Source organism: Chlorocebus sabaeus, chromosome 1 (genome assembly GCF_047675955.1).
Source record: "Chlorocebus sabaeus isolate Y175 chromosome 1, mChlSab1.0.hap1, whole genome shotgun sequence".
NCBI classification, from domain to species: Eukaryota; Metazoa; Chordata; class Mammalia; order Primates; family Cercopithecidae; genus Chlorocebus; species Chlorocebus sabaeus.
The window spans coordinates 66,614,435-66,635,532 of NC_132904.1; the positions used below are offsets into that span (position 1 = coordinate 66,614,435).

The 21,098-nt window shown below is 40.1% G+C and overlaps 1 protein-coding gene across 1 annotated transcript; it reads left to right on the plus strand.

The window, feature by feature from the left end:
* The first annotated feature begins 16,242 nt into the window (after window positions 1–16,242).
* On the plus strand, window positions 16,243–17,863 carry HBE1 (hemoglobin subunit epsilon 1). Its single transcript, XM_008019895.3, has 3 exons — window positions 16,243–16,389; window positions 16,512–16,734; window positions 17,589–17,863. Exons 1-3 carry the CDS (start codon window positions 16,298–16,300, stop codon window positions 17,715–17,717), a joined length of 444 nt encoding a protein of 147 aa, XP_008018086.1. The 5' UTR covers window positions 16,243–16,297; the 3' UTR covers window positions 17,718–17,863.
* Window positions 17,864–21,098: the final 3,235 nt, after the last annotated feature.

Consider the following 21,098-nt stretch of genomic DNA (forward strand, 5'->3'; position numbering starts at 1 on the left):
CCTAGCTGATCTGGAGGCTGACATGGGAGGATTGCTTGAGCCCAGAGTGAGCTATGATCATGCCACTGTACTCCAGTCTGGGTGCCACAGTGAGACCCTGTCTCTTAAAGGTAGGCAGAGGCAGGAAAAGCAAGGAGCCAGAAATAAGAGGTTGGACCAGGTGCACTGAGTTAATGCATTTAGAGGTGTTCTTCAAGATGACTAATGTCACAAATTGAAACATCTGTTACGGTTCTTCTTTTTTTTTTTTTTTTCTAGAATGCAGTGGCGCGATCTCAGCTCACTGTAGCCTCCGCCTCCCGGGTTCAAGCGATTCTCGTGCCTCAACTTCCTAAGTAGCTGGGATTACAGGCATGTGCCACCATGCCCAGCTAATTTTTGTAGTTTTAGTACAGATGGGGTTTCATCATTTTGACAAGGCTGGTCTCAAACTCTTAACCTCAGCTGATGCACCCGGCTTGGCCTCCCAAACTGCTGAGATTACAGGTGTGAGCCACCGCACCCGACCTCATTTTCTGTAACAAAGCTAAGCTTGAACACTGTTGGTGTTCTTGAGGGAAGCATATTGGGATTTAGTCTGTAGGTCGTGTTTATATACCTTTTAATTATGGTGGAATTCCTATATCGTGTCTAAAAAGCCAGGTACTTGGTGCTGCAATCAGTCTCCCTGCAGAGGGTTAAAGCCCAGACCACCTGCAGTGATGAGGTACTGCTTCTACCATATAGAGCCTCTCCCTAGCTTTGGTTATGGAGACTCTGAGGTTTTCCAAACCTGACCAATTTAAGCCATAAGATCTGGTCAAAGGGATACCTTTCACATTAAGGACTTGGTTTCTCATGAAATTATATGTATAGTACTTGCTGGCAATTAGATGTAAAAGTTTAACAGTACATGTCAGTGTCCTGTTTCTCAATCTAATCTGAGAAAACCCCTTCACTGCCCACCTTAACTGACCTCTAGGGTTCTTAACCCAGCTATCAAGTTTGCCTATCCTAAAGGTGTCAGATTTGATCATTTGGTGTGTTCTGCAATTTTTGTTTTACCGTCTGGTTCCTTCTGCATGAATTACCACCACCACCACCACTTGTGCATCTCTGTCTTGTATGTTGTCTGGTTACGTATTCCCTGGGTGATATCATTCAATGTCTTAATGTACTTGTGGCTCAGGCCTGAGCACAAGGTGGAAATAAACATCAAACATCCTTTCATTTAAAAAAAAGTGTATTATATGAATTAACTTAGTTTTACTCACACCAATACTCAGGAGTAGATTATTACCTCATTTATTGATGAGGAGCCCAATATACTTATAGTGTAAATCAACTTATGGAAAGCACAAGGTAATAAGTAGATAATTAGTGATTAGAAGCCAGATGGTCTGAGCTCTCCTACTGTCTACATTACATGAGCTCTCATTAACTGGGGACTTGAAGATCGAAGAGATGAAATAATCTGTCCAAGCTTACAGAGCCACCAAATAGTAAGGCTAGGATGTAGGCACAGTTCTGCAACCACTGAAGACAGTGTTTTTTCAGCAGCAAAACACCAACTCAGATACTGTGGACCCAAGAAATTAGAAGTAGATATTCCTGCCCTGTGGCTCTTTCTTCTTACTTTTACTTCTTGGCGACTGGAAGTTATGGTTCAAGCCACAGTTGCAGATCCTACTTCCTCAAACATAATTTCATCTCCTCAGGAAAGTTTGAGGGATAAAGAGGTAAATAAAAATTTAGAAACAATTTCAGAATAAAGACACTCCCTCCTGGGTTACAGAGATTGTCATATGACAGATTATAAGCAGATACTTGAGAAAACTGAAGGCCCATGCCTGCCCAAATTACCCTTTGAACCCTTGGTCAAGCTGCAACTTTGGTTAAAGGGAGTGTTTACATGTTATAGTATTCATTTACTCTTCTCGTCTAACCCATTGGCTCTGTCTTCATCCTGTAGTAATCTCACTGCCTCAGAAACATACGTATATTTGTCTAGTTTAAGTTTGTGTGAAATTCTAACTAGGGTCAAGAACCGAGGGCCCTAAATGATGCTAGGGATAGTGCTGTGACACTGTGATAAGTATACAAAAAAATGAGAAGAAACTGCAAATTCTCTGCATCTCCCTTTGCAGGGTCTGACAACAAAGTTTCCCCAAAATTTACCAGTGCAAGTCATTTATCCATATGCTAACTACTTTACAATCATTTTGGGCTTCACATTGTCTATCTCATCTGTAAAAAGAATGGAAGAACTCAGTCCTACGGAACTCCCTATATCATCCATGATGGGCTAGAGTTCCTCTTTCTCAAAAATTAGCTATTATTGTATTTTCTTCTAAGCCAAAGCTCAGAGGTCTTGTATTACCCAGTGACATGCACACTGGTCAGAAGTAGGCTAAGTAGAAGGGTACTTTCACAGAAACAGAGAGCAAAAGAGGTGGGTGAATGAGAGGGTAAGAGAGGGAAGACAGATGAGAAGTTACAACACGATGGCTTGTTGTCTAAATGTCTCCTAGGGAATTATTGTGGGAGGTCTGAATAGTGTTATAAAATAAGCTGAATCTGCTGCCAACATTCACAGTCAAGAAATACCTTTGAATAACTGTACTTCCAATTATTCTTTAAGGTAGCGTGCAACTGTAATTGTTGCAAGTATATATTTATCATAACACTGTAACAGCAAACACTTACTGAATATATACTGTGTCCCTAGCTCTTTACACAATAAACCAATCTCATCCTCATAATTCTATTAGCTAATACATATTATCATCCTATATTTCAGAGACTTCAAGAAGTTAAGCAACTTGCTCAAGATCATCTAAGAAGTAGGTGGTATTTCTGGGCTCATTGGGCCCCTCCTAATCTCTCATGGCAACATTTGGCTGGCTAAAGTGTTGATTGCCTTAATTCGTCAGGGATGGGCTCATACTCATTGCAGACCTTACCTGGCATCCTCTTTTCTTGTGTGATCTGCTGACCTTAGTAGACTTACAAAATTTCTGATGTAGAAGAGAGGAGAAACGCAGAGCTGATTGTGATGAGTGATGAATGTGCCTCCTCATCTAGGTACCAGTGGGGCTCCTAAGACTAAGCCACCCTGTCTCACTGTGTCATAGCCAGTTCCTTGTACCTTGCCCTGATGGGAGGTAGAGAATGGATATTCTCCATCCAAAAAATAAATTTCCATCTCTCAAGGTCTAACTTATGTTTTCTTAATTTTTTAAAAAAACTTCTTGACCATTCTCCACCCTCTAAAATAATCCATGGTGAGAGAAACATTCTTTTCCTCCATCCTTAAATACCTCTATTAAATATGGAAAATCTGAGCATGGTGTCTCACACCTGTAATCCCAGCACTTTGGGAGGCAAAGGTGGGTGGATTGCTTGGAGCTCAGGAGTTCAAGGCCATCTTGGACAACATGGTGATAGCCTGTCTCTATAAAAAGTCCAAAAATTAGCCTGGCAAGGTGGTGTGCACCTGTAATCCCAGCTATTCGGGTGGCTGAGGCAGGAGAATTGCTTGAACCCAGGAGGTGGAGGTTGCAGTGAGCTGAGATCGTGCCACTGCATTCTAGCCTAGGTAACAGAGCACGTGTTATAATTAATTATTATTTTTTTACTTGGAGTCTTGCAGGGGATAAAATACATGTTTTATTCTTATTTATGATTCAAGCACTGAAAATAGGGTTTAGCATCCAGCAGGTGCTTCAAAACCATTTACTGAATGATTACTCTACTTTTTACAAGCCCAGCTCCCTCTATCCCTTCCAGCTTCCTCATCTCTGATTAAACAAGCTTCAGTTTTTCCTTAGTTCCTGTTACATTTCTGTGTGTCTCCATTAGTGACTTCCCATAGCCCAAGCATGAGCAGTTCTGGCCAGGCTCCACTCGGGGTCAATGCCCTGTCCCCTGCCTTCTGGTTCTGTGTAAACTTCTAGGCAAACCCTCTGGCTCCAGCACAGCAATGCTGAATCATGCTGAGTCATGCTGAGGCTTAGGGTGTGTGCCCAGATGTTCTCAGCTTAGAGTGATGACTCCTATCTGGGTCCCCAGCAGGATGCTTATAGGACAGATGGCAAGAAAAAGAAGAAGTTGACCACCTGACTAAAACTCCACCTCAAACAGCATCATAAAGAAAATGGATGCCTGAGATAAAATGTGACATATTCTAGAATATATTATTTCCTGAATATATATATATATATTTGTTATTGTTATCAATTGCCATATAATGATTAGTTATTGTGAATCAAATATTTATCTCGAAGGTGGCCTCTATACCTAGAAGTGGCAGAATCAGGCTTTATTAATACATGGGTATAGATTTTTAGTTCATAAAATGTATTGTCATTAATCAAATACTATTAGAGTCGTTTGAAGCATACAGCCTATGCTAGTGAATTCCCTGACATGTTCTCATGCACCCTATAATCCAGGGCAAAACCTTACATACAGGCTTCCTCCTATATATAATTATGTGCAGGGTTGGGTGGCTAAAGGATCTTTTCAGCTCTCACCTTTCTAGGATTCACATACTGAATATGTACATTGCACAGAGTCCTGGAGACATGGATTGAAAAAAGGATATGGAAGAGGAAGGCATGAAAAAAGGAAAAGAAAACAAACCTTGTTTGCCATTTTAAGGCACCCCTGGACAGCTTGGTGACAAAAGGCCAGTGCTGTTAGAGGACACATGCTCATATACAGGGTCAGATCTGACTAGGGGTGCTACTGGGAAGCTCTCACCTTAAGGACACATCTCAGGCCAGTTGTGGTGCTATTGGGAAAATGTAGGCAACTCTGATCCTGAAATGAAAGAAACATTCCTCCAGGAGGGCTAAAAGGGTTCACCTGTGTGGGTAAATGTGCAGGACTACAAGAGGATGAAAAACAATGACAGAGATAATGCTCGCAGGGAGAAAAAACAGGTCAAGGGTCAGAGAAGGCTTCCAGAAGAATGGCTTTGAAGCTGGCTTCTGTAGGAGTTCGCAGTGGCAAAGATGTTTCAGAAATGTGACATGATTTAAGGAACTATACAAAAAGGGACAAATATAAAGGAGGCAGATAAATTAGTTCAACAGACCCGTAAGGAATTTTCAGATGAATTTTATATCTCCACTGAGCTTCTTGAGGTCAGCAGCTGTGATAGTTTTGCAGGCCCAGGACCCATTACAGGACCTCACATGTACTTGACATTGATTTTTGTATTCATTGGTGAATGAATGACCTCTTGTCAGTCTGCTTGGTTTCGCTAAGAGCACAGAGAGAAGATTTAGTGATGCTATGCTAAAAGTTACTTTTTGATTCAAGTATATGTTTGTGATAGGAATGAAGACAGGCTACATGATGCATGTCTAACATAAACGCAAACATTAAGAAAGGAAATCAACCTCAAGAGTATTTATACAGACAACAGAATACAGAGAGTGAGTTAAATGTGTAATAACTATGGCACAGGCTGGAATATGAGCCATTTAAATCACAAATAATTAGAAACAAAACAGTAGGGAAAAAATTCCATGGATGGGTCTAGAAAGACTAGCATCGTTTAGGTTGAGTGGAAGTGTTTAAAGGGTGACATCAGACTAAACTTGAAAGATGTCACTAAATAACTAGAATACTATTTATTTTTTCATACCATGAATAGCAGATATAGCCTGATGGCCCCATGCTTGGTTTAACATCCTTGCTGTTCCTGACATGAAATCCTTAATAATTTTTGACAAAGAGCCTATTCATTTTCATTTTATATTGGGCCTAGAAATTATGTAGATGGTCTGAGGAAAAGTTTATACCTTGTCTATTTCTCTCTCTAATATAGTTGTCAACACAATACCTAGGCTGTAGTAAGTACTCAAAGTTTGTTAAATTGAATTCTATCCTTCTTATTCCATTCTACACATGGAGGAATAACTCATCAGGGATGGAGGCATGCCTCTAGGGAAGGCAGGTGTTGTTCTGCAGTGTGATTGAGTATTTGCAGGAAGAAGCGGGGGTGGGAGTGGTTTACCTTCCTTTCCTAGTGTGGAGGTCACAGCCTAAACATCAAATTCCTTGAGGTGTGGTGGCTCACACCTGTAATCACAGCACTCTGGGAGGCCAAGATGGGCAGATCACTTGAGGTCAGGAGTTCGAGACCCAGCCCAGCCAAATAGTGAAACCTGGTCTCTGCTAAAAAATATAAAAATTAGCTGGATGTGGTGGCAGGAGCCTGTATTCCAGCTACTTGGGAGGCTGAGGCAGGAGAATTGCTTGAACTGGGGAGGCAGAGGTTGCACTGAGCAGAGATCGTGGCATTGCACTCCAGCCTCCAGAGCGAGACTGTCTCAAGAAAAACAAAAAACAAAAAAAAAAACAACAACAACAAAAAACCCGTCAAATTCCCTGACTGGACAGAATTCTGTCTGATTGTTCTCTGACTTGTCTTACCATTTTCCCTCCTTAAAGAAACTGTGAACTTCCTTCAGGTAGAGGGGCCTGGTTCATAAGCCTGTGGTCAGCATCCAAGAAACACTTGTTGATGTCACTTTGGCTAAAGGTATGATGTGTAGACAAGCTCCACAGATGATTTCTCATTTCCCTATCCACCCATCGAGCTTTCCAACTTTAAAGCCAATTCTGAGGTAGAGACTGTGATGAACAAAGACCTTGACAAAATTCAACCCAAAGACTCACTTTGCCTAGCTTCAAAATCCTTACTCTGATACATACTCTCTCCCAGAAATTAGCATGCACTAGAGTGTGCATGAGTGCAACACACACACCAGTTCCATATTCTCCGTCAGAAAATCTTGTTGTTTTTTCCTTAAAGGATGTGTTCAGAGACTGACCCCTTGCCTTCACCTGCAATGCTACCACTCTGGTCTAAGTCACTATCACCACCAACTAAATTATAGCTGTTGACTCATAACAATCTTCCTGCTTCTACCACTGCCCCACTACAGTTTCTTCCCAATATAGCATCCAAATGAATCTTTTCAAAATGTAAGTCATATATGGTCACCTCTTTGTTCAAAGTCTTCTGATAGCTTCCTATATCACTTATAATAAAGTCAATTCTTTACAATTCTCTACAATAATTGTTCATGCATATATTGTGTTTATTACAGATATATATTGTTCTCATATAAATAAATATATATATGTGTGTGTGTGTGCGTGTGTGTAGAGTTTTTTTTCTTACAACTCTATGATGTAGGTATTATTAGTGTCCCAAATTTTATAATTTAGGACTTCTATGAACTCATCTTTTACTCTCCCCTTCACTTAATCTAATCCTACATTGGCCTTATTGATATTCCTTGAAAATTCTAAGCATCTTACATCTTTAGGGTATTTACATTTGCCATTCCCTATGCCTTAAATATTTAATCACAGTTTCATATAAATAGGTTCCTCATCATCTATGGGTACCCTCTCTGGTGTTAACTTTATAGTGAGGACTTTCCTGCCATACTGCTTAAAGTAGCAATACCATTTCACCCTGTCCTAATCACACTCTGGCCTTCATTTCAGTTTTTTTTTTTTTCCTCCATAGCACCTAACCTCATCGGTATATAACACGTTTCATTTGCTTATTTAGTGTCAAGCTCTTTCCACTATCAAGTCCGTGAAAACAGGAACTTTATTCCTCTATTCTGTTTTTGTGCTCTATTCTTAGCAATTTTACAGTTTCGAATGAATGAATGAGCAGCCAAACACACATACCACTGCAAGTAAAAGGATATATGCTGACACATCCACTGCTTTGCAGACACTAAGAAGTCAGCGGAGTAGTGCTGGAAGTGCTAAGCCTGAGTAGAGCTAGTTAGCCCTCAGCAGGCAGAGCCTTGATGGGATTACTGAGTTCTAGAATTGGACTCATTTGTTTTGTAGGCAGAGATTTGCTCTTGAAAACTTGTTCTGACCAAAATAAAAGACCCAAAAGATGAATATCAAAACCAGGATGTTTATTTACACTGAAATTTATAACTGGCGCAGTCATGTTTACGTAAGCAATTAATTGTTTCATCAGTCAGGTAAAAGTAAAGAAAAACTGTGCCAAGGCAGGTAGCCTAATGCAATCATGCCACTAAAATAAACATTATTTCATAGGTGTCAGATATGGCTTATTCATCTATCTTCATAGGGAGGATGGCCTTGGCCTGGACATCAGTGTTATGTAAGGTTCAAAATATCTCCGCACTGTAGGGCAACAGAGCTCCTTTTCTTTCTTTCTTTCTTTCTTTTTTTTTCTGTGCTTTCCTGGCTGGCCAAATCTCTAATGATAAACATACTCTATTTATACATGAGAATATCCTATCAGATTATAGTTAAGAATTCTGGGAGTCATTCCATCTCTTATAGCTAAATTTGAGCCTCTTTTATGATCACTGTTTTTTTTTATACTTTAAGTCCTGGGGTACATGTGCAGAACATACAGTTTTGTTACATAGGTATACACGTGCCATGGTGGTTTTCTGCACCCATCAACCTGTCACCTACATTAGGTATTTCTCCTAATATTGTCCTTCCCCTAGCCCCCCACCTCCCAACAGGCCCCAGTGTGTGATGTTCCCTCCCTGTGTCCATGGATCACTTTTTTTTTTTTTTTAAAGTCTCAGTTAGATTTTTGGAATGTGATTTATTTTCCTGGTATCCTAGGACTTGCAAGTTATCTGGTCACTTTAACCCTCACATTTTGATGATAGTCACATATTTGTAAACACAACACACACACACACATATACACACATACATACATACACACATATACACACACGACATATTTATCAGGCATTTCTGAGCAACTAATCATGCAGGACTCTCAAACACTAACCTACAGCTTTTCCCATTTATCTACTTGTGTAGAAACTGAGCATGGGGACTGAGAAGGCAACAGCAGGAGCATTCTAACTCTCACTGCCTTTAGCTAGGTCCCTCCCTCACTGCAGCTCAGCATAGTCCTGAGCTCTTATCTATATCCACACACAGTTTCTGATGCTGCCCAGTTATCACCAACCCAAGTCTAAAGAAAAAAAAATGGGTTTGCCCATCTCTGTTGATTAAAAAAATAATAAATAAATAAAATAAGCCCCTAACCTCCCAAAAAACATGACCAAACAAGCACGAAGAAGAAGAAAAAACAATAGGTACATGAAGAGACTGGTGACACTGGGGTCTGAATGAGGCTTGAGTATAGAAAAGAGCTCTAGCAGCATAGTGGTTTAGAGGAGATGTTTGTTTCCTTCACAGACGCCTCAGCCTCAATAAGCTCAGGGTTGCAGGAATTTACTTTCAGAACAAACTCCTGTGGGGCTAGAATTATCGATGGCTAAAAGAAGCCTGGAGGAGGGAAAAATCATTAAGCATCTTCACCCTTAGTAACACAAAACAAAGGGGCCTGGTTTCCCATAATTCCTCATGGTGGGTTATCTTGTTAATGAAAGCGGTCTGACGAAATCATTGCTTCTTCCATTTAAGCTTTGCTTGCTCACTTGCCAAGCCTCAGTTTTAACCTTCCCCAGAGAAATACACATTTTTTTTTTTTATTCAGGAAACATACTATGTTATAGTTTCAGTACTAAATAATCAAAGTACTGAAGATAGCATGCGTAGGTAAGAAAAAGTCATTAGCTTTATGTTGCTGTTGTTTCAGAATTTAAAAATGATCACCAAGTCAAGGCCTTCTCAGTTTCAGCGCTAGAGGTGGAATGTTAGCATATAATCAGATGTTTTTCAAAATTTCTAGACATAGGATTCAAAGCCCTGCACTTAAAATAGTCTCATTTGAATTAACTCTTTATATAATTTGAAAGCACATTCTGAACTACTTTAGAGTATTGTTTTATTTCTATGTTCTTAGTTCATAGAATGCATTAGGCAATGCAATTTAATTTAAAAACCCCAAGAATTTTTTAGAATTTTAATCATGAAAATAAATGAAGACAACTTTATTTACTCAAGGTCTCAAAAGGTCAAAGAAACCAGGAAAGTAAAGCTATATTTCAGAGGAAAATGGGATATTTATGAGTTTTCTAAGTTGACAGACTCAAGTTTTAACCTTCAAGGCCCATGATGTAGGAAAGTGTGGCGATAACTGGCTGATTCTGGCTTTCTACTCCTTTTTCCCATTGACGATCCCGCCTGCTTAATTAACATTCACAAGTATCTCTGGTTCTGCTTTAGGCACAGTGGCTCCCGAGGTCTGTCACACAATAGGATGTCTGTGCTCCAAGTTGCCAGGGAGAGAGATCACTCTTTAGAAGGAGCCCCAGCCCTGGCTCAAACTCACCTGCAAACTTGAGAAATGAGGCAGAGGCACACTATGAAAACAACAGTTAGTAGCTAAATGACGAGAACACATGGACACATAGAGGGAAACAATGCACACTGGGGCCTATCAAAGGGTGGAGGGTGAGAGAAGGAGAGGATCAGGAAAAATGATTAATGGATACTAAGCTTAATACCTGAGTGATGAGATCACCTATACAACAAACCCCCTTGATACTCATTTATCTATGAAACAAACCTGCACATCCTGTACATTTACCCCTGAAGTGAAAATAAAAGTAAAAAAAAAAAGAAAGCAACCGTTTGCACACTTGTTATGGTCTATTCTCTCATTCTTTACAATGACACTAGAAAATAGCCACAGGCTTCCTGCAAGGCAGCCACAGAATTTATGACTTGTGATATCTAAGTCATTCCTGGCTAATGCAAAATCTAATACAAAATCTAGTAGAATCATTTGCTTACATCTATTTCTGTTCTGAAAAAATAAATTCAGAAAATAATGGAAGCAGAATAATTTAAAGTCTGGCTAATTTAGAATCCTAAGCAGCCCTTTTCCCATCAGTGGTTTACAAGCCTTGTTAACAATTTTCCTATTTTAAAATTAAAAATAAAGTAAGTTATTTGTGGTAAAGAATATTCATTAAAGAATTTATTAGATAATATCATGGAAAATATTCAGTGAAGTGAAGGGCCTACTTTACCTAACAATAATCTAATTTATATAATTTTTCATACTAATAGCATCTAACAACAGTACAATGTTTGACTCTTTAGGTTAAATACATGTCGTAATTAGCCAGAAAGATTTAAGAAAATATTGGATGTGGCCGGGCGCGGTGGCTCAAGCCTGTAATCCCAGCACTTTGGGAGACCGAGATGGGAGGATCACGACGTCAGGAGATCGAGACCATCCTGGCTAACCCGGTGAAACCCTGTCTCTACTAAAAATACAAAAAACTAGCCGGGCGAGGTGGCGGGCGCCTGTAGTCCCAGCTGCTCTGGAGGCTGAGGCAGGAGAATGGCGTAAACCTGGGAGGCGGGGCTTGCAGTGAGCTGAGATCCGGCGGCTGCACTCCAGCCTGGGCGACAGAGAGAGATTCCATCTCAAAAAAAAAAAAAAAAAGAGAAAATATTGGATGTTTCTTTGTTTAAATTAGGCATCTTACAGTTTTCAGAATCCTGCATAGAACTTATGAAATTACAAATGCTAAAGCAAACCCAAAGAAGCAGGAATTAGTCTTCATTAAATTTGACTGTTTCTTTCTAAAAGTCCTTTATACTTAAATGTCTTAAGACAAACATAGATTTTATTTTACTAATTTTAATTATATAGACAATAAATGAATATTCTTACTGATTACTTTTTCTGACTGTCTAATCTTTCTGATCTATCCTGGATGGCCATAACACTTATCTCTAAACTTTGGGCTTTTAATATAGGAAAGAAAGGCAATAATCCATTTTTGATGGTATCTCATATGATAAACAAATAAAATGCTTAAAAATGAGCAGGTAATGGGGGGCGGGGGGGGTGGAGCAAGATGGCCGAATAGGAACAGCTCCAGTCTCCAACTCCCAGACCGGTGATTTCTGCATTTTCAACTGAGGTACTGGGTTCATCTCACTAGGGAGTGCCGGATAATCGGTGCTGGTCAGCTGCTGCAGCCCGACCAGCGAGAGCTCAAGCAGGGCCAGGCATCGCCTCACCTGGGAAGCGCAAGGGGGAAGGGAATCCCTTTTCCTAGCCAGGGGAACTGAGACACACAACACCTGGAAAATCGGGTAACTCCCACCCCAATACTGCGCTTTAAGCAAACGGGCACACCAGGAGATTGTATCCCACACCTGGCCGGGAGGGTCCCACGCCCACGGAGCCTCCCTCATTGCTAGCACAACAGTCTGCGATCTAACCGCAAGGCAGCAGCCAGGCTGGGGGAGGGGCGCCCACCATTGCTGAGGCTTAAGTAGGTAAACAAAGCCGCTGGGAATCTCGAAGGGGGTGGAGCTCACAGCAGCTCAAGGAAACCTGCCTGTCTCTGTAGACTCCACCTCTGGGGACAGGGCACAACTAAACAACAACAAAAGCAGCAGAAACCTCTGCAGACGCAAACGCCTCTGTCTGACAGCTTTGAAGAGAGCAGTGGATCTCCCAACATGGAGGTTGAGATCTGAGAAGGGACAGACTGCCTGTTCAAGTGGGTCCCTGACCCCTGAGTAGCCTAACTGGGAGACATCCCCCACTAGGGGCAGTCTGACACCCCACACCTCACAGGGTGGAGTACACCCCTGAGAGGAAGCTTCCAAAGCAAGAATCAGACAGGTACACTCGCGGTTCAGCAATATTCTATCTTCTGCAGCCTCTGATGGGTGCTGACGAGTTGATGGGTGCAGCACACCGACATGGCACAAGTATACATATGTAACAAACCTGCACGTTATGCACATGTACCCTAGAACTTAAAGTATAATAATAATAATAAATAAAAATTAAAAAAAATGAGCAGGTAAAGCAATTTATCTTGAACCAGCAAGCATCGAAGCAATAATGAGACTGCCTCAGCCTACCTGACTTCTGAGTCAGGATTTATAAGCCTTGTTACTGAGACACAATCCTGGGCCTTTCAATGCTATAACCTTTCTTGAAGCTCCTCCCTACCACCTTTAGCCATGAGGAAGCATGGAATGGGCCAGATCCCTGGATGCAAGCCAGGTCTGGAACCTGTAAGAAAAGAAAATGTAGGCCCTGCAACTGGCTCTGAGGGAGCAGGAGAAGATCAACCCCATACTCTGAATCTAAGAGAAGACTGGTGTCCACACTCTGAATGGGAAGAATGATGGGATTACCCATAGGGTTTGTTTTAGGGAGAAACCCGTTCTCCAAACTCTTGACCTTGAGAGACCTGGTCCTTATTCCTTGGACTTTGGCAATGTCTGACCCTCACATTCAAGTTCTGAGGAAGGGCCACTGCCTTCATACTGTGCATCTGTAGCAAATTCCCCCTGAAAACCCAGATCTGTATCTTAATTGGTTAAAAAAATTGTGTTATCTCAAGGACTGTTCTTCTCTGAGTAGCCAAGCTCAGCTTGGTTCAAGCTACAAGCAGCTGAGCTAGCTTTTTGTCTATTCATTATTCTTTTACTTGAGTGATCAAGTATGTTCTCTCCAAACCTAGAATCCTGTCTTCCTAGCTATGTATTTTGTCCCAGGAAGTCTTAATCTGGGATCCACAGAACACTAGGGGGCTGGTGAAGTTTATAGAAAAAAATCTGTCTTTTTACATACATGTAACTGAAATTTAGCATTTTCTTCTACTTTGAATGCAAAGAACAAACTAGAGTGATATCATCAGTAGCTATTACATAGTTATAAAGAGAAACCACAGATATTTTCATACTACACCATAGTCATTGCAGATATTTTTGTTTTTGTTTGAGATGGAGTTTTGCTTTTGCTTCCCAGGCTGGAGCGCAGTGGCATGATTTTGGCTCACTGCAACCTCCCCTTCCTGCGTTTGAGAGATTCTCCTGCCTCAGCCTCCCAAGTAGCTGGGATTACAGGCGCCCGCCACCATGCCCATCTAATTTTTGTGTTTTTAGTAGAGACGGGGTTTCACCATGTTGGCCAGGGTGGTCTCGATCTCCTGACCTCAGATGATCTGCCCTCCTTGGCCTCCCAAAGTGCTGGAATTATAGGTGTGAGCCACTGTGCCCGGCCCATTTCAGATATTTTTAATTAACATTCATCTGCATCACTATTTGGATCTTAAGGTAGCTGTAGACCCAATCCTAGATCTAATGCTTTCATAAAGAAGCAAATATAATAAATACTATACCACAAATGTGAAGTTTGGATGTTTGATAATGGTATTTCAGTATAATTAAACTTAACAATCCAATGTATATTATTTTATGCAAGAAAACATGTTTTTTTAGCACTTACAGTCTGCCAAACTAGCCTGTGACACAAAACAAGTTTAGGAATTCCTGGTTATGTCTGTATTAGCCAATGGTTAGAATATAGGCCCAGAAAGATACCCTTGGTTAATAGCTAAAAGAAAATGGAGTAGAAATTCAGTGGCCTGGAATAATAACAATCTGGGCAGTCATTAAGTCAGGTGAAGATTTCTGCAATCATGGGAGAAAAGCAAGGGAGATATTCTTAATTGCCACAAGTGGTTCTTTTTGTTTTTATTTTTTTAAATCACAAGCATAAGAAAATATAATAAATAACAAGGTCAGGTTATAGAAGAGAGAAACACTCTTAGTAAACTTGGAATATAGAATCCCCAAAGGCACTTGACTTGGGAGACAGAAGCCATACTGCTAAGTAAAAAAGACCAAGAACCTCTAGGGCCTGAAGATGTAGGAAACTGTAGGAAGAGAAATTCCCAGATCTGGCAGGGCAAGGGGAGTCATAGGCGAAAGAAATGACAGAAATGCATGGAGAGGGAGGCAGAGGTGGGTGGATCACGAGGTCAAGAGATCAAGACCATCCTGGCCAACATGGTGAAATCCCGTCTCTACTAAGAATACAAAAATCAGCTGAGTGTGGTGGCGCACACTTGTAGTCCCAGCTACTCGGGAGGCTGAGGCAGGAGAATCGTTTGAACCCAGGAGGCAGAGGTTGCAGTGAGCTGACATCATGCCATTGCACTCCAGTCTGGCAACAGAGTGAGACTCTGTCTCAAACAAAAAAAAAAAAAAAAAGAAAGAAAAGAAATGGATGGAGAACAAGCCAGAAGGAGGAACTGGGCTGAGGCAATGAGATTATGGTGATGTAGGGGACTTTTCTAGAATTAACAATGCTGGAATTTGTGGAACTCTATTTCTGTTATTCCCCCAATCATTACTTCTGTCACACTGATAGTTATATAACTTCTGTGACTTTATTCCTTGATTCTAAAATATGAGGATAATGACAATGGTATTATAAGGGCAGATTAAGTGATATACCATAGGCAATATTCTTCAGGCACATGGATCGAATTGAAACACTGTAAATCTCAACTTCCAGTTTCAGCTCTACCAGGTAAAAAGCTAGCAAGTCATCCCAATGGGGACATTAAAAAGAAAAAAGAAAGACACCAGAGGAATAATATACCCTGACTCCTAGCCTAATTAATATATCGATTCACTTTTTTCCCTGATGACAAATTTTGGTTTTTAATAATTTTAGGAGTTTAGGCTTCTCAGCTCCCTTCCCAGTGAGAAGTATAAGCAGGACAGACAGGCAAGCAAGAAGAGAGCCCCAGGCCATACTCACAAAGTAGGCAATGTCCCCTGTGGTCATAGAGAAATGAAAAGAGAGAGGATTCCCTGGAAGCATTGGATGTAATCTTTTCTGTCTGTCCTCTCTAGGGAATCACCCCAAGGTATTGTACTTTGGGATTAAGGTTTTAGTCCCACTGTAGACTACTTGCTATTCTGTTCAGTTTCTAGAAGGAACTATGTATGGTTTTTGTGTCCCTAGAGGAACTAAGGTGCAGAAATTTTGTTTACAATGCACTCCCTAAGAGAGCTAGAACTGGGTGAGATTCTGTTTTAACAGCTTTATTTTCTTTTTCTTGGCCCTGTTTTTGTCACTGTCACCACCTTTAAGGTAAATATCGAATGTGCTTTGGCTGAAACTTTTTTTCCTATTTTGAGATTTGCTCCTTTATATGAGGCTTTCTTGGAAAAGGAGAATGGGAGAGATGGATATCATTCTGGAAGATGATGAAGAAGGTAAAAAAGGGGACAAATGGAAATTTGTGTTGCAGACAGATGAGGAGCCAACAAAAAAGGGCCTCAAGATCCAGCACACATTATCACAAACTTGCTATCCATCCATCACTACTGACCCTCTCCGGACCTGACTCCACCCCTGAGGGACACAGGTCAGCCTTGACCAATGACTTTTAAGTACCATGGAGAACAGGGGGCCAGAACTTCGGCAGTAAAGAATAAAAGGCCACACAGAGAGGCAGCAGCACATATCGGCTTCTGACACAGCTGCAATCACCAGCAAGCTCTCAGGCCTGGCATCATGGTGCATTTTACTGCTGAGGAGAAGGCTGCCGTCACTAGCCTGTGGAGCAAGATGAATGTGGAAGAGGCTGGAGGTGAAGCCTTGGGCAGGTAAGCATTGGTTCTTAATGCATGGGAACGAAGGGTGAATATTACCCTAGCAAGTTGATTGGGAAAGTCCTCAAGATTTTTTGCGTCTCTAATTTTGTATCTGATATGGTGTCATTTCATAGGCTCCTCGTTGTTTACCCCTGGACCCAGAGATTTTTTGACAGCTTTGGAAACCTGTCATCTCCCTCTGCCATCCTGGGCAACCCCAAGGTCAAGGCCCATGGCAAGAAGGTGCTGACTTCCTTTGGAGATGCTATTAAAAACATGGACAACCTCAAGACTGCCTTTGCTAAGCTGAGTGAGCTGCACTGTGACAAGCTGCATGTGGATCCTGAGAACTTCAAGGTGAGTTCAGGTGTGGGTGATATGATTTTTTGGCTTTATAGTTTGACATTAATTGAAGCTTAGGATCTTATTGGAAACATCAACAAAGATCTCAGAAATCATGGGTCGAGTTTGATGTTAGAACAGCAGACTTCTAGTGAGCATAACCAAGACTAACCTGATTGAGAACTAGTGACAGTAAAGGACTACTAACAGCCTGAATTGGCTCAACTTTTCAGGAAATCTTGCCAGAACTTGATGTGTTTATCCCGGAGAATTGTATTATAGAATTGTAGACTTGTAAAAGAAGAATGAAATTTGGCTTTTGGTAGATGAAAGTCCATTTCAAGGAAATAGAAATGCCTTATTTTATGCGGGTCATGATAATTGAGGTTTAGAAAGAGATTTTTGCAAAAAAAAATAAAAGATTTTCTCAAAGAAAAATAAGACACATTTTCTAAAGGATATTAAATTTCCCATCAGTATTGTAACCAAGTGAAGGCTTGTTTCTGAATTTGTTAGGGATTTTAAACTCCCGCTGAGAACTCTTGCTGCACTCCCATTCTACATTTACAGAAATTAGACAACTGCTTAAAGAAAAATAGAGAGAGAGGGAGCCCAATAATACTGGTAAAATGGGAAGAGAGAGTGAGGATGCAGGTAGGTAGAATGTTGAATGTAGGGCTCATAAAATAAAATTGAACCTAAGCTCATCTGAATTTTCTGGGTAGGCACAAACCTTGGAACAGTTTGAGGTCAGGGTTGTCACGGAATGTAGGTATAAAGCCGTTTTTGTTTGTTTGTTTTTTCAGCAAGTTGTTTTCGGAAACTTCTACTCAACATGCCTATGTGTCATTTTGTCTTTTGCCTAACAGCTCCTGGGTAACGTGATGGTGATTATTCTGGCTACTCACTTTGGCAAGGAGTTCACCCCTGAAGTGCAGGCTGCCTGGCAGAAGCTGGTGTCTGCTGTCGCCATTGCCCTGGCCCATAAGTACCACTGAGTTCTCTTCCAGTTTGCCAGTGTTCCTATGACCCTGACACCCTCCTTCTGCACGTGGGGACTGGGCTTGGCCTTGAGAGAAAGTCTTCTGTTTAATAAAGCACATTTTCTTCAGTAATCAAAAATTGCAATTTTATATACTCCATCTTTTACTCTTGTGTTAAAGGAAAAAGTGTTCATGGGCTAAGGGATGGAGAGAAACATAGGAAGAACCAAGAGCTTCCTTAAGAAATATATGGGGGCTTGTAAAATTAATGCAGATGTTATGGGAGCATTCCAGGATTCCATGGAGGATGATATAATGGAGAAAAATCTTTATAAGTGTGGGAAAATGGTTAGTTAAGTAGACAGAGACTCCTAGGCAGTTTTTACTGCACAGGGGAAAGAAGGAGGTGTTAGTGGTACCCGAGAAAGCAGATTTGTGGTACATGTCACTTTTCATTAAAAACAAAAACAAAACAAAACAAAACTTCATAGATAGTCAAGATATAGGCTAGAATTACTATTTTAATTTACTGTTATTTACATTTTGAAGTAACTAGCTTGTCATATGTTTTATGAAGTTGATTTGGAGATAAGAAGATGAACTGAGTGTGTATCAACAATAGTCTGCTGTTTCCTGAAGGATTCCATTATTTCATGGGTTAGCCGAGGCTAAGACACATGATATCATTGTGCATTGTTTTCTGATAGAATGTAACATGCACTAAAATAAAGTTAGAGTTAGGATCTAAGTGGGAACGTTTTTGTAGGGTGTGATGAAGACTTTCTGTAGGAAATAGAATACTGATAAAGGCTTAAATTCTAAAACCAGCTAGCTAGGGCTTTGTGACTTGCATGAAACTGGCTCTCTGGAAGTAGAAGGGAGAGTAAGACATAGGTAGGGAGGACTAGGAAAGACCAGATAGTACAGGGCCTGGCTACAAAAATACAAGCTTTTACTATGCTATTGCAATACTAAACAATAAGCATTAGGATATTAAGTGACTCAGGAAATAAGATTTTGGGAGAAAGCAATCTGCTTATGTGCACAAAATGGATTTAAGTTTGCAGATAAAATAAAATATGGATGATGATTCAAGGGGACAGATACAATAGTTCAAACCCAAGATGAGCAGGGAGTCTGTGGAATTTGAAGGATGGCCAAGGTGGAGTGAGAAAGACATAGTATTCGATTGACGGTGGGGGATGAGAAGGAAGAAGGAAGCGATAAATGTCTGAAAGCTCCGAGGCTGATGAAGATAACAGGAGGAAACCAGGCACTGACCTGGGGACTCTCATGTATGGAGGGTAGAGGGATATTAACGGATTTACTTTCGAGGAAGTGCTAGATTGCTCAGGGAGTTTTGACCTTCAGGTCTTGTGTCTTTCATATAAAGGGACCTTCGCATTTTCCAAGTTTGAGTGCCATATTTTGGCAAATATAACTTTATTAGTAATTTTATTGCCTCCCCCACATTGATCAGACTTTTTCCTGAGAATTACTTTTGAATTTGGCTATATATACCCAGAATATGGAAGAGAGACAAACAATTATTGTAGTTGCAAGCTATCAATAACACTGGTCTCTCTGAGCCTTATAACCTTTCAATATGCCCATATACAGAGTAAACAGGGATTATTCATCATACTAAATATTTTCACCTAGTCAGTCAGTCAACAAATGAGAGCAATGTGCATTTTTTGATACATAATATTTCTATATATTTATGGGGTACATGTGATACTTACATGCATAGAACATGTAATGATTAAATCTAGATATTTAGGATATCCATTGCTTTGAGCATTTATCATTTCTATGTGTTGAGAAAATTTCAAGTCCTCATTTCTAGCCATTTTGAAATATATAATAAATAGTAATTAACTATAGTCACTGTACTCAAATATCAAACATTATGGCTTAATCCTTCTATCTAACTGTGTTTGTACCTATTAACCAACATCTCTTAAATCCCCTCCCATACACGCTCACACTTTTTCCAGCCTCTGATAACTATCATTCTACTCTCTACCACCATGACACCCACTTTTTTAGCTCCCACAGATGAATAAAAACATGTAATATTTGACTTTCTGTGTCTGGCTTATTTTATTATCTTTGGCATACCAAGAGTTTGTTTTTGTTCTGCTTCAGAACTTTCAATAACATAATGACCTGTAGTTCCATCCATGTTGCTACAAATGACAAGATTTCATTCTTTTTCATGGCAAAATAGTACTGTGCAAAGATGTCAATTTTTTTTAAAATCCATTCGTCTGTTGATAGACACTTAGGTTGATCCTTAACTATTGTGAATAGTTCTTCAATAAACATGAGTGTAATGTGTCCATTGGATATACTGATTTCCTTTCTTTTGGATAAATATCCACTAGTGAGATTGCTGGATTGTATGTAGTACTATTTTTAGTTTATTGAGAAATCTTCATACTGTTTTCCATAATGGCTTTACTATTTTACATTCCCACCAAAAGTGTGTAAGAGAGTTCCCTTTTCTCCATATCCTCACAAGGATCTGTTATTTTTTGTCTGTTTGTTAATAACCATTTTAACTAGGGTAAGTAGATATCTCATTGTAGTTTTGATTTGTATTTCCCTAATGACTGGGATACTGAGCATTTTTTTCATATACCTGTTGGCCATGTGCATGTCTTCTTTTGAAAAATGTCTACTCAGAACTAATCTTTGCCCAGGTGTAGGCAAATATTTTATAGCTGGAACCCCAAAAACACAGGCAACAAAAGCAAAAATAGACAAAACGGATATATATTAAAAAGCTTTTGCACAACAAAGAAAACAATCACTGCAGTGAAGAGTCAACTTGTTGAATAGGAAACAATATTTGCAAACTACTCATCTGACAAGGATCTGATATCCAGAAAATGAAAAGAACTCAGGCAACTCAAGAGCAAAAAATAAAATAAAAACATACAAGCAACATGCATTTAAAAAAAAATTTATTTCCGTAGGTTATTGGGGAAACAGGTGGTATTTTGTTATATGCATAAGTTATTAAGTGGTGATTTGTGAGATTTTGGTGCACCCATCACCCAAGCAGTATACCCTGCACCCAATTTGTAGTCTTTTATCTCTCATTCCCTTTACCCCGCTTTCCCTTGTGTCATCCTTATACCTTTGCATTCTCATAGCCTAGTTCTAGCTCCCATTTATGAATGAGAACATACAATTTTTGGTTTTCCATTCCTGAGTTACTTCACTTAGAATAAAGGTCTCCAATCTCATCCAGGTTGCTGCAAATGCTTTTAATTCACTCATTTTTATGGCTGAGTAGTATCCCATCATGTATATATATATCCCATCATATATATCCCATCATATATATGATGGAATCATATATATACTCATCATATATATATGACA

What these genes read in the sequence shown, in the direction of transcription:
- HBE1 (XM_008019895.3), top strand. Translation starts at nt 16,298, where the DNA reads ATGGTGCATTTTACTGCTGAGGAGAAGGCTGCCGTCACTAGCCTGTGG. An exon ending in GGAGGTGAAGCCTTGGGCAG is followed by an intron (nt 16,390 to 16,511) that starts GTAAGCATTGGT and finishes GTCATTTCATAG; the next exon opens with GCTCCTCGTTGTTTACCCCT. An exon ending in TGGATCCTGAGAACTTCAAG is followed by an intron (nt 16,735 to 17,588) that starts GTGAGTTCAGGT and finishes TTTGCCTAACAG; the next exon opens with CTCCTGGGTAACGTGATGGT.